The following is a 14,950-nucleotide window of genomic DNA, read 5'->3' on the forward strand; positions in this document are numbered from 1 at the left end:
AAAAGATTAATTTAATGCATAAATACTATTAATAAAAGTAACATGAATATTTACAAACAATGCATAGATTTACAGCAGAGTATTCATATATTTATAATCACATAAGCAGTCAACATGGTGTAAGTACTCATAAGTTCAAAGCAGATTTCCTAGCAATTTCCTACCACTGCATACATGTAAGAAAGGTAAATACATGAATGTGCTTGAGTAATATGAAATTTATAAAGCAATTCACGTATCAAATGATCATTTAAACTTCCAGTCCAATTTAATTTATGATGTAGTGATAAAATCAGAGAAGGTGGCAGGGCAATAGTGGTGATTGCACTGCATTAGTCTTCAGTCACTCTACATGGACAATGGTGGGCACACATTGCATTGTTATTTTATGTGTTGTTGATTGTGTTATGACCTTACGTGTTTGATTTTTCGTTTTTCATTATACAAGGTGTGGTCAAAAAATACGGTGAATGAATTTTATAGTGGCAACTGCCGACGCTACATCCATATGCTGTAATTTGTCCAATAGCATGATCAACTGAGACAGGCTGGGACAAGCTGTAACACGTTCGAGCTTGCCATTCAGCTGCCAGAACCGCTAGAGTGAGGTTGTGTTTATCGTGTCTGTCGTGCAACATGGATTTTGAACAACGCATTAACATTAAGTTTTGTTTTAAGTTGCAAAAGAGTGCCAAAGAAGCTCACGAAATGTTAGAATCGGTGTACGGCGATAATGTGATAACTTTGAAGACTGTGTACAAGTGGTATGACCGATTTAAAAACGGAAATGAGTCTGTTGAAGACGAGCAGCGTGCGGGACGTCCAGTAACCTCAAAAACAGTTCAAAATGTGCAAAATGTGGAAACAATGGTTCGTTGAAACAGGCGAATGACTATTCGAGAGCTATTGGAAGACCTTAACATCTCGTATGGATCCGTTCAAAGCATTTTAACTTATGAATTGCAAATATGAGACGAGTGAGTGCAAAATTTGTTCCCAGACTTTTGAGTGATGAACAGAAGGAAAGTCGTGTGTCAATTTGCACGGAGTTGAAGGGTCGTCTCATGGCCAAAATTGTAACTGGAGATGAAATTTGGGTCTATGGCTATGACCCTGAGACCAAAATGCAGAGTTCCCAATGGAAAACCAGTTCATCTCCTCGCCCTATAAAGGCACGTCAGTCAAAATCCAACATCAAGGTCATGCTCGTTGTTTTTTTCGATAGTGAGGGCATGGTGCGATCAGAGTTCATTCCAAGGGGAACAACTGTAAACTCTGAATTTTATAAGGGTGTACTGCAACTTTTGCGAAAAGACGTACGAAGAAAGCCACCAGAAAAATGGACTAATGGCTTCCTTTTTCACCACGACAACGCGCCGTGTCACACCTCGCTTCTCATTCGCGAGTTTTTGGCCGAAAAAAGTGTTCCTGTCTGTCCACATCCGCCATACTCACCAGATTTAGCACCATGCAACTTTTGGCTCTTCCCAAAAATTAAAACTGTGCTTAAAGGAAAACATTTTGACACCATTGCTGACATTGAGAGGGCCACGACCGAGCAGCTGAAAGCCCTTCCGAAAGACGCCTTCCAGAAATGCCTCCAGTCATGGAGTCAATGTTGGGATAAGTACATTGCTAGCCAAGGACAGTACTTTGAAGGAGATTAAATTGAATTCTATGTAACCTTATTACTGTTTTTAATAAAAAATTATTCACAGTATTTTTTTATCACACCTTGTATCTTGATGTGATGACAACCTCCAGCAAGTGATTTATTGAGAATTGAGTAGAATTCCGAAACGCATTAAAAGTAAGTAGATACCATATAGAAAGTTCTCATAGATGGATATAATTTATTAAATTAATTATCAATTATGACTTGGATACATTAAGATGAATTTTAAAATTATCTGATACAGTATTTTAAAACTGATGGATAAATCCATTGATTTGTAAAGCTTTTTTTATAAATTGGAAAGTTTATATTAAGTTTGCTATTTTGGTATGACCATAGGTGATTTTGTTAATAATTATTTGAATATATATCAAAGAAAAAAGTATAAAAAGTTTACCACCAAGAGTACAGAATTCAATAATGCAAATAATTCGATAATAATTTTTAAACTTCAATATATTTTAGTACAGTACTGTAGGTGTGGCTAGCCACATATAATAAGAATTTTTAAACTTTTTAACTTTTATGACTACATTTTTTATATGTTTACAATTTTAAATTTTAAATCTTAATGTGTGATTTTTAAAAAGAATATGCTTTATTAACTGATGATGAAGGAAACCCTCGAAAGCGCTTTTATGTAATAACAAACACAAGATAAGAGGCATTATTAAATTCTGTACTATTGGTGGCAAACCTTTTATACTTTTGTCTTTGACATAATTAGTACAAAGGGGAATATGGACAAATACAATAACAAAAAAAGAATTCATTTTTCTAAGTTAATATATATGAATACATACCACTTTGGTCTGTTAAATGTTAGCCAAGGAGAAAATCTAAATCTCTCATAAAAGAGTCCTTTTGTGACCACACACACAGATAACTCAGCAGTTCTTCCATTGCTGTAAACATTTCTGAAAGTGCTCTTTGTATGGCATCAGTTGTGATGTCACATCGTTTTTTATGTTCACTTGGATTTCAATTTTAAATCCCTCCAAATCATTCTTTGGCTTGATAATAACTAGAGATTACAAGAAGCCAAGTTTGGAGAAGAAGTCTGGCAAACTTAAGGAATTCCATTTCATGCTAGTCCAAGAGATTAAGGTAATGCAACTGCTAGTTGGGTGACTTTCACATGTCTGGTATCTTACATTGAACCACATTATTAAGACAATGGAGACCTTTTTGATTGTACTATTTGATAATAATTTTGTGATACTTATAAGGCACAACTTTGTGGGAATAAAAATAACAGCCTGCTAGTATACTGGTCATTGTCAACTGAAGTTTGGCTACTTCTAAACCAGTTGTACCATTCTTTGATTTGTGTAACCTCCAAAGAGTTGCTGAAAGCCTGCTATATCTTACAAATTGTTTCACAAAGTGAAACAAAAGCTGGGTATCATCAAAGGTTTTGCCAAAACTTGATGCACTAGTATTTTGTTCAACATGTTTTATTAATTGCACACAAACTAAAAATGTAATGAGCACATGTTACACAAGCATACATGCCAGTTGCCTCGGAAATGAGTGACCTCTCTTGAAGCTATGAAAAATCATGCATATGCAATAGTCTATAGCCACACCATCCCGGGTTTTACTGCTCAAATCTGAATATTTTCAAAGAAAAAAATTATATCAAATAGTTTTTGAAAAAACCTTATGTATTATATTCAAGATTATTAAACTCCCATTATATTTTTTTAACCACATTTCTTAATGGCAATCAACAACCCCTCCCCCCTATCCAATGTATGACCCTTCCTCCCACTCTTTCAATTATCTTACTATATTATAGTATACAACAGAAAGTTCAACAAAAAATTTTTGGCAACTTGCTTTTTTTTAATTTAGATTAATGAAAATAGATTTCACTGTAAAGAGGATGTGAAGTGTCTCTAAAATATTTTTTTTTATGTCTTCATTGTAAAGAAATTAATCAGTAATTAAATAACTTAATGCTACACCCTAGAGCTGTAAAAGAACATACTATGTATACCATTATTTAGTAACAGACAAATTGTAGTTCAATATTTTAATACACATCTCTGATTGAAATAAGTTCAATCAGAGATATTTATTAACACATATTAATATATATGGCTTTATCTATATGGCTTCTGATACTGATCTCAAAAAGGCCACTTTTAATTTTTTTGTTTGATTGTATACACTTTGCTTCCTATATCTTGTGGTGTATGGGATTTCACATCAAATTCAGTCTATTAATTTTGTAAAAAAATTATGATAGCCATATATTGTATAGTTAACAGAGTTTATAAAATGTTGTTACATTAAGTACCCAGATAAAAATTCAAATACAATTTCTGTCTTGAACTTAAAATATTATATAACACAAAAGAAGTTTTTAAATAGAAAGTATCCTATAGTTTAGAAAGTTAGAGTAAAATAAAAGTCTCCACTTACGTGCATTCATACTCATTCCACAAGTCAACACATTCAAATGGATCAGGACAAATGACATTTGCACAAGGCTTATTAGAAGGACAATTCCTTTCAAGATTTCTTGCCATAGTTGCTTGACCCCACTGTGTACCATTCATAGCAGGTGGTAAGGGTAAATGTTTACCTTCTAACCGAATATCATCTAAGCAACCTAAATAGAATAATTACATCCATTACAAAAAAGGTATTGTTTAATAGTTATTGTAACATTTAAACCATTAAAAATGTTAATAATTACACTTGTTAATATCTGTATTAGTTAATAACTAAATTAATTTAAGTAATTAAAATTAATTAAATAAAGAATATGCAAACAATTCAAAAGTAATTTTTCAAAATATATTTCAAATGTAATGCTTCTAGATATTGGCTAATACTTACGTTCAAATTTTACTATATAAGATTCAAAGTTCATTTTAAAAAAGCCCTGCACTGATTAAAAGTATAGTTAACTGTATAGAAAAAATTACATCTGTATCTGATTTAAAAATATTATCTTACATTTTATAAACACTAAAAAAAAAAAATAGAAAATATGAACTGTATGGAAGAAATCAAAACTTTTTCTAGTTTAAAGCAGCAGAATTTACACTGTAACAGTAAGAAAAGGAAACAAGGAAGTCATTTACTTGATTTTGGAACTGGATCTTTTCAATCAAATTTTTCTTAACACAGTTCCAGAACTACCAACATAAAAAGAGAAATTGGTAAACAGAACAGGATTCTGAGGTAAAAAAAAAACAAAAAAAAACAGTAATTAAATATTAAGATAAAAACAGCAGATTATAAAAAAAACTCATTAGAACGTTAACAAAGGGAAACATAGTTTTAATATAACAACTGAATGTTAAGGGTACCATTGCAACAAGATATGTAGTAATGTAAAATTTAAAAACATTTTTAATAACGCCTTTATTTCATAAGGAAACAACTTTTAATACTCGTAGTATTGATTAACATAAATATAAATATCTTATAAAATAATTATATTATTTAATATAATACATATTATCATATTATTATGTAATATTATTAATATAACAATACATTATATTATATATTTAAATATTAATTTATGCTTGTAATTATTTCAGTATTGGATAATTTTGATTAACCTTTGTTACTGAACTTTGTTCAGCTGTATATCTGTGCCCATTTAAAGAATTATTTTTGAAAGCTTTTTATCTTTTTCAAAGATATTTTAGCTTCTTTCATAAATAGAAATACAAATTTAAGAATATTTAGTTGTTTATGAACAATTAAGAATTATTTTACTTGAAAAAGTTACAAAAGAAAAAAATTCTTCATCCATAATACTGAACTCAATACCTCACATCAGATTTTTTGACTTTAATAAAAAAATGTATAAAGTTTATTAACAACTCAGCTCTCAAAGTAAACATTAGTAATAAATATATGGAAAAAACATTATAATAATCTATTAAGCTTTTACCAAAAAAGTATTAATCTTTCAGCATAAAGAAAATGCAATACTCAACAGATAATACCTATTTTAAATGTTCAGATTACATACCAATCTCTACCACTGTAATACATGTAATGACACTGATTTTAGTTATATTTTATTTATAATAAAAAGTGATGATAGTCAACTGTAACATATATTGATTAAAAACAGCATATGAAGAGGGTTTATTAGTTGTTTACACTGAACTTGGTTTAGTCCATGTTTTATTTTGAAATATAGGCTATTCCAGCAATAAAAACTGTATAAAACAATAATTTTTGGGCAGTCAAAATTTCATGATGGTTAAAAATTGTTACCTGGAATCTGAATAATAAAAAGATACAAAAAATAAATTGTAAGATTATTCAATATAATATGAAGATATAACTGAAAAAGAAATGAGAAAATAGTAATAATTAATTATTTGTTTTTTGTTGAAGGATAAGTGTAATGTACTTTACCTTTTTGATAATCAGCATAGACCTCAAATGTTCGAACACCTGTATATTCAGCCTTTCCTCCAGCATATACACCTTCTTGTTTATCTACTAATAACCATTGATGACCATCAAATGTAAATGTTTCATTATATCTTCTACCTTCACCACCATCTAGTTCTAAAGTTGCTGATGAACCATATCGTGACACCTAGAGATTAAGAAACATTCTTTTTTGTAAACAATGAGAAATGAAGATTTAGAATAATTATCTATTCTGCTGATTATTTCTTTTTAATTTTATAAAATGGAAAAATAACAGACAATAAAGTACAGACAAAATAACAGTCAATAAATAGAAACGTAATTAAATTAACACAATTTTACCTACAATAATTTTTTCACTAACTGTCTAATCTACTACTATCTATGTTTAATAATATTATTTATAAAAATAAATGTTTAATACATTAAATAATGTTATAATAGGAACAATGTATAATGATAAGTAAATAAAATTTATAACTCACTCTAGCTGTATGCCACTGTCCATCATCAACAGTAATTGCACTAAGCCATATATCCTTCTCTTCTGTTCTCAGACTGTTCAGGTTATATCGAAAATGTAATTTACTATCTTTAATCTGAAAGAATAAAGATCTCATTAGTTATATTTGTTTCACTTTAAGAGACTAGTTAGATCTTAGACAGGCACAATAATAAAATAAACAAAATTCAATTTGATTTGTTCAAAAAAGTCAAAGACTGATTCCTTGATATAGCATTTTTGCTGGATGTTTATGTCCTTTAGATTGAGAAACTTAAACAATGTGAGTTGACAGCATAAGCATTAAGTTTCTACTTGGAACAAAACCTTTCTTGAAAGCCTTACATTCAGTAAGTATGCAGTAAGCTATCTCATGTTAATATCTGTATTAAGGAAACTGAATAAGTTTGTCTCAAATGATGCTTTGCGTATGGGCACATTTGAGCCATTTTCAGTCATATAAAATATACACTGCAATTTGTTTATCAGGGATCAATCCAACCACATAATTTATATAAATTGTAAGATTAGAATGATTCAGAATATGATTATGTGATTATATTACTGTGTGATCTGAATTAGAACCAAACAGAACATCGTAAACTTTTATTTGTCAAATTTAATGAATTGGTCATTATTAATCAATATTTATTTTGTGTTAGTACAAATGAAAAATAGTTTGAGAAAAAACTTTTTATAGACAATATTCACACTATAATATTAGAAATAGTGATAATATTATGACCCCCCCCCCCCACCCGCCATTCAGTCATAATTAAAATAGATAGCAGTCAATAATAGGAACATTTTTCCTGATAAAGCCAGAAAAGTACCTATAAAGAAATTTAAACAAAAAATACCCATTAAAAATCCTTTTGCTTCTTATGAAGAAAGAGTATGTTGAATGTGGAGTAATTTTTTCAAAATATTGTTTTATTAAAATATTGTGTTTTAAACTAAATTGATCTAAGTGTATTTTAATTGTTTTTACATTGTAAATTATTTGTTTTTCCATTGTATTTTTTTATTTAAGCTACCAATTTCTATTTTAGTGTTCATTTGTCAGAGAAAAATAAAGATTATTATTAAACAAAACCAACTGCATTCCCTTCCTGTTTTCTTAAATAAAGTAATTTTATAAACAAGTTGCAGTAAGTGAAATTTAAGTTTTTAATAAAGAAAATTACCCATGATTGATTTTAACTACTTGAATATTAAAAACAAAAGTGGTGTTGTTACTTTTGCTACCAGAAATATTTAGGATTAACTTTTAATAATGAAATCTACAGCAAATTTTAGTGTACATATATGTATATATTTGTATATATATATTATATATTGTATTTATATTTTGTATATTATATTATTTGTATATATATTTGTCATATTTAATTTTGAAGAGAGTTTTCAGAAGATTAAAGAGAGATTCAAAAAATAAGTTTGTACATTTGTAAGAGTGTTTGTATGTATAATTTGTGTCAGGTATATAAACCAGTAGTAGCTATTAAATTATCATTCTTTTAATTTATTACCATATTTTTTTTATAGCTTTCTTTCTATTATTTTTTACAATGATTCTAGTAAAACATATGAAATGAATAATGACTCTCCATCAAATAAAATGTTATAAATTAAAAAAATGTATACATATAACATTAAATAGTAATTAAGAAGAATTTTAAAAAACTGACGAAATAAAATGATCACATTATTAAAATAAATGACTTATTCAAAATGTGCCACACATTCAGACAAAACAAGCTGGTATAAATTATAGAATAGTATAGAAAAATAGTTTTCCATGAAAACTAATTACATTATTAAACAATGGATCATTCATTTGTTTTCAATAAAATAGTAAAGAGAAAATTCTTAACATTTAGAAAAATTACTATTTTTTTAGTGACAAATGATAATATTAACACCAATTATGTAGAAATTTATTACAACATTATTCTTTCAGTTATCAATACACATAAATGTTTATTAATAAACGTATAATAAATAATACCTGATAAAACTATTTTTATAAGCTAACTTTTCTAAATCAGAATATTTTAATTTAACTCCAGTGAATGATTTGAACCTTTTATTTAATATAGTTTTGGTCTCAAAATCCTAATTTATGTACCAGGAATTAGTATTTGAAGAAATATAAAAAGTAATATTTTTTTAATTATATTTACCTCAAGAATAGCATATTCTCTATTGTGTTGATCACTAACTCTAAACAGTTCACCATGTTCTTCTCTTGTACGAAACCTAAGTTGCATTTGAGTAGAAAATCTATCAGGTTCAAAAGATAAAGCATATTTAACATAACTTTGAGGGCGAAAAGTGGTTGGTATTGTAGGTGATGCACAAGCTGGTCCAGTAAAACCTGGGAGACACTGACAGCGTGCTTCTGAAAAACTTCCTACACATACACCATGTTCCCAGCAACGGAATGTTGATTCTTGACTATTACAAACTTCTTCTGTTTGTGGACAACCTGCTACACTATTTCTTGATAACCCAGGATGTGCCAAATCGTACAACTGAAAAAGGTAACAGTGAATGAATAATACATATGTTTATACCTGCATACAAAATTTTTCCTTGTCTTTTATTTATGCAAAGTGAAATATCTATTCAAACAAATTTATGTAGAAATAATTCTTTTTATTTAAACACTACATGTAAACTCTACATTTATTTAAACACTACATGTAAACACTACATTTATTTAAACACTACATGTTTTATGTTTACTCCTGTTTATTGTGTATATTCATTTCTAGGCACCCATAATTTATCTTGAATGAATTCTTTAACGTGAGTAAGAATTAGAAATACAACTCCATTCAAAATCTAATCCACTTCGAGAATATGATAAAGTGTGAAATAAGGTTCGTTTCAAATAATGCTGGATTCATTAAACCCATTTTTAAGATTTTAAATGATAATATGTTATGTAGGAAGTTAAACAATTGTTAAAAAAAATTAATTAATTTTAGTTAAAAAATTTATCATCTCTAAAATCTACTAAAAAAAAATAAATATTTATTACAATAGCTTATAATGACATCATTTGCAAAGACAACAATTTATACAACCTACTCTGCAGGACTTGGAAATCTTTGTATAGGTAATGTTTTAATAATATGCAATTTATTATGTATTTGTACATAAGAAATTAAAATTATTGAAACAATGTTTATACAGTGGTAAATAATTTCTAAAATAATAATAAAATAAATAATCCTGATATTGTACATTTCAAGTAAACAGTGCAAAAATAAACTTATATAATTTACATTTCACAGTAGACATATTGGATTATTTTTCAATAATCCATCTGAAGAAAAATTGTTAAATTTCAACCAAATAATAAGAAATTAAAATTAATGAAAAATATGATTCAATTTTTTCTCAGATTATAATAAAAGATTATGAGTACTTAGTTGAAAATTTTACGAATTGTGATAAAAGTGTTAATTTTTTTAATTTCAGACATTTCACAGACACCTTTTTATTAACTTTCCATTCTTAATAAGCCTACACCTTTATTAGTCCAGATTATAACAGTTTTGCAAGATTTACATTAGATTACTTTACATTACAGAATTATATGTAATCTTATATTATATATATTCTTTTATTTTGTTTACAGTTATTATTTACCTAAATTATTATTTTAATAAATTATTAGTTTATTTTTAATATTATTCAATCCCACAAATTCATTTTATTTCATCTCTATTTTAATTGTAGAAATACATTTACATAGACATGAATATTAATTAGGAATAAAGCCAGATGAAACTGTGTACAAAAATGCCATTTTAAGTATTTATTTCATTTCCTTTTTCATAAAATTTGACGACACCATAAAATTATTCTGGATTCTATTCAGAGTTAGAATTTTGTTAATTATAATCCTTCCTCTTAAGAGCAGTTTTTTTCTAAGAAACTTTAAAGGTGTTGGTAATTAATTTTACTGCATTTCTGAAGATAATAATGATCAGAAAACCATTTACTAATAATTCAATGAATATTAACAAAATAAAATATACATTCAACAGAAAATAAATACCTTGCTATTATGGAAGACATTTCTGATACATCCATCAAACCCTTTGCCGTATGGCATTGCCTGCCAATGGTAATGTGTAGGATCAAATTCTTGAATATATCTACCACCAAGCTGAAGAGGTGTATTAACATTAAGATACTCATTAAATGGAGGTATTGTACCACGAGCTTGACAACTTGAATCATCAAATTCTGGTGGTGTTCCATCTTCCAGCTCAGAAATATCAGCAGATTTACAATAATCAACAACCAGCCTAACATTCTGCAATAAAAAAAGTAATTCATAAAATGCATATTTTTATTTATGAACATCTGCTTAAGGCAAAAATACAAATTAAATCCATTTTTGAAGAAAATTATTGATGTATAATTTTACTTTCCAAAAATATACCACACACACACACACACACGCACACACACACACACACACACACACACACACACACACACACACACACACACACACACACACACACACACACATATATATATATATATATATATATATATATATATATATAAGTAAATTAATAATACATATTCTTTTTTAAAAATCATGCATTAAAATTGCGTAAATTTATCACAAATTAAAATTCACACCATTTTGATGTGTGATTTTTATAAAAGAATATGTGTTATTAACTGATGATAAGGGAAACCCTCAAAAGTGCTTTTATATAATAACAAGCATAAAGTAAGAAGCATTGTTGAATTCTGTACTCTTGGTGGTAAACTGTTTATACTTTTGTCTTTGACATAATTAGTATGGAGGGGAATATGAACAAATACAATTACAAAAAAAGAATTGATTTTGCTAATTTTTATGTATATATATATTTTTTTTTAAATTTCTTATCTCTTACATAGTATCACTTTAGTAAGTACATTATCCAAGTCTCTTTGATGGGATATACATATATATAAAATTATCCTAGTATTAATTTTATTTAACTCATAAATATATGGTAGTAAATTCTTTTTTTATTGACAAACTAACAACTACAAACACACACAAACTAAAAATTTTTATAGAAACTAAGTTTTACAATGACTAACTCTTACCATGAATTAGACTAGTCCAAATTACACAACAGAAATTCTACATTGATATACTTATCACTTAAATCCTCAGTGTTTTCATGAATATTGATTAATACTGCTGTTATGAAAATGGAACATTCTTTATCCTTATATTTGTTGTACCATACAATACAGGGACAGCCCTGTTAATCTATCATTTTATCTGAGAATACCCATTTGAGTAAACCTACATCTCATTGCAAATCTTATTTTAATCAAAAGTTATGAAACATTAATTAAAAATCATATAAATATATATTTTCTTAAATCTCAAATTATTCATTTTGATTTATATTGTCTGCAAAATTAAGTAAATAAAATAAATGTAGATATTTATTTGAAAAAAATTATAAATAATAATGGTATTCATAGTGTTCTATTCATAAAAAATTAATTATAATAATCAACTCTAGTCTCAACAAAGGAAAATTATTACTGAAATTGTAACACATAAAATCACTAGGTTAGATGAGTTATGCTCAAGTATTCCAATTCATTTTAAATTTTAACACAAGAAAGTCTCACATTATGAGAATAATACTATTTTATTTATTTTTAATTTTTTCCTTGTATTACTCTTTATTAATTACTTTTTGTAAAGTTTAAGCCAACAAGAAAAAACTGATACAAACAATTAGTTTACTGGTATGTGTTGACAAATATGGTAACATCTTACAACATTGTATCCTGCTAGTGTAGGACAATTTTTATGATACTGGTAGCATAATTTGTCTGGTCTATGCATTGCAATAATGAATTATATTTTTGACGATTATAAATGAACAATACACCATCACAAATTCCATAACTGAACTATCAATTTTGTTTTTATTCTAAGCCATCGATTTCTTTATGTATAAGTCACACATTGGGGAGAATAATACAATACCAGGCAAATTCTTTATCATAAATTTCTTTCCAATGTACCATTTTCTACTGCTGCTTCTTAAGTGATGTTTCTCTAGTGTCATCTTTCCATTCAGTAGTGCATTAGTGTAAAATTTGTAATCACATAAGCTGTTTACTGTAAATTTATATTAGTAACATTTGTGTTTTAGCAAAATTCATTTTATATACTGGAATGAATGTTGTTACTCTGATGTTTAATTTATTTTATTTTAAATTATGGTAAACATAGTTGAGAGAAAGCTTAATCATATCTGAAAGTTAAAATCTTAAATAGTCACTGTAAAACCCATTTTCATTCATTCACTTATAAGGTATAGTTTAATAAGCGATTTCACAAGCTCTGCTCATTGTTCATTCATGTAAAACTGTTTGTTTCACTATTTGTTTAATGATCAATTAACCAAAGCTATAATTAAAAACTGATGTAGAAAAACTGTATTTACTTTTCTCATATACATCATTATTATAGAACAATGATAAAGCAGTGTTTCTCAATCTGGGGTCATGAAGTTAGCCTCACCTTTACATGTAAACAATCATGAAATCATTCTATGAAGAAAAAAATTATTTATTATAAACATTTTACTTACAGTTATAAGTACATATATGAAAAACCCTTTTCACAAAAGTAAGATGCATGACGAAAGGGATTAATATTTTCAATGCTTCTGTAACTAAATTTCCATATTCACCTCAATGAGCAACTAAACGTATTGAAATCTTCAGATGTGAATTGTAGTTGTAATGTTTTATCAGCAGACATTTCAATGAGCTGGTCATGAATCTCAACTGGTAACTTAGCAGCTGCAACAACATTTTCACTAAATGGATTCAGTACTCATTTCTTTGAGAAATAATCTTTATCTTCTGGGAAATACTTCATCAACTGTAATTTTAGCTCACGCAAATGCAGCTTCATGCTATCCAAACTGTGGTGAATAATAGTGTCTTCTTCATCCAAATTTTTCTCAATATAATCAGAAGTGAGTGGATACATATCAAAATCTTTTGCTCTGAAGGCAAATAATTCAGATATCAAGCTTCTTAATAAAAGCATGAACTTTATCTATCTTTAATAAATGCTTTTATCACATGCTTGTAAATTCACATTCAAGTCGTTTAAATGTGAAAATACATCAGCTAAGTAAGCCAACAGCAACATATACTCATTATTCTGTAAAAAAAAAATTGAAAAGGCATTTGTTTATCCTGGAAAAATATTATTAATTCATCTTGCAATTCCAATAATTGGGTTAACATTTCCTCTATGATAACCTCCGACTTTTGTATGAAAAGAAGAAATTTTTCCTTTTCACCCACTTCATCGCATAGTTTAGCAAATAGTCTATTCTGTACTTTTAATAAAATTAACCATCTTTACAGCTTTACAAAGAATTTGTTTGAGATTTTCCAGCATATTTTTTGTATTAAGAGCATGTCTGTGAAGGAAGCAATGCATCCATTCCGCCCTTGGTATAAGATGATCTTTTAATTTTTTCAGAAATCCACTGTTCTTTCCTGTTATCTCCTTTGCACCATCACTACATACTACAATACATTTTGTCCAATCTATGTTACGATTTTTAGTAGCTTCATAAAATACATCTAAAAGACATTGTCCTATTGCATGCAAGGTACTGATTTGCAAAAAAACAAATTTTCATTGAGTGATCTGTCCCTATCGCCTTCATATCTCACAAAACATAAGAACTGAGAAATTTTTGTCACATCTATTGATTCATCAAATTAAATACTAAAAAATTCACTTGAACTCGCTTGCTGAATTATCTGTTCATGAACAGTGGCTGCCAAGTCATCGATTCACTTTGATACTGTCATTATAAAGTGAATTTTTTTTCAATTTTTTTGGTTCTTCATGCCTATTAAAATACTGACTATGTCAATTGCAGCAGGCAATATGAGGTTTTCTGCAACTGTAAGGGGTTTGCACATCTTAGCTATTCTTAATGGTATGAGATAAGATGCTTCAAATGAACTTTAATAAGTATGGTTGATTTCTCAAAGTAAGTAATTTTTTTTTTAAATTCCAAGGGTTTGCTTTTATGATCCAGATGTTACTTTTCAAGTGTCAAATTAATTTCGATCAGAGAGGACTTGAAAGTAAACAATGCACTGTGTGTTTCCATCCAATGATGTAAAACCATAATTTTCTTTTTTCCTGATAGCCTCCGGTAATTACCTTTCATATAATACTTCAGAGGAGGAATGAGTGTAAATGAAGTGCAGTCTCAATTCAACCATTCCTGAGATGTGTGGTTAATTGAAACACA

The 14,950-nt window shown here is 28.0% G+C and overlaps 1 protein-coding gene across 1 annotated transcript in view; it reads right to left on the reverse strand.

Moving 5' to 3' along the window:
* Positions 1-14,950, reverse strand: part of LOC142319547 (neural-cadherin-like) — a 450,243-nt gene that overhangs the window by 22,412 nt on the left and 412,881 nt on the right. Inside the window, exons 17-21 of the mRNA XM_075356938.1 lie at positions 10,672-10,932; positions 8,783-9,133; positions 6,580-6,693; positions 6,074-6,260; positions 4,106-4,295 (exon numbers count right to left, since the gene is read on the reverse strand). Of these exons, the coding sequence (XP_075213053.1) occupies positions 4,106-4,295; positions 6,074-6,260; positions 6,580-6,693; positions 8,783-9,133; positions 10,672-10,932 (1,103 nt within the window). The remainder of the gene's footprint in view (positions 1-4,105; positions 4,296-6,073; positions 6,261-6,579; positions 6,694-8,782; positions 9,134-10,671; positions 10,933-14,950) is intronic.

This window comes from Lycorma delicatula, chromosome 2 (genome assembly GCF_047948215.1).
Source record: "Lycorma delicatula isolate Av1 chromosome 2, ASM4794821v1, whole genome shotgun sequence".
Taxonomy (NCBI): Eukaryota; Metazoa; Arthropoda; class Insecta; order Hemiptera; family Fulgoridae; genus Lycorma; species Lycorma delicatula.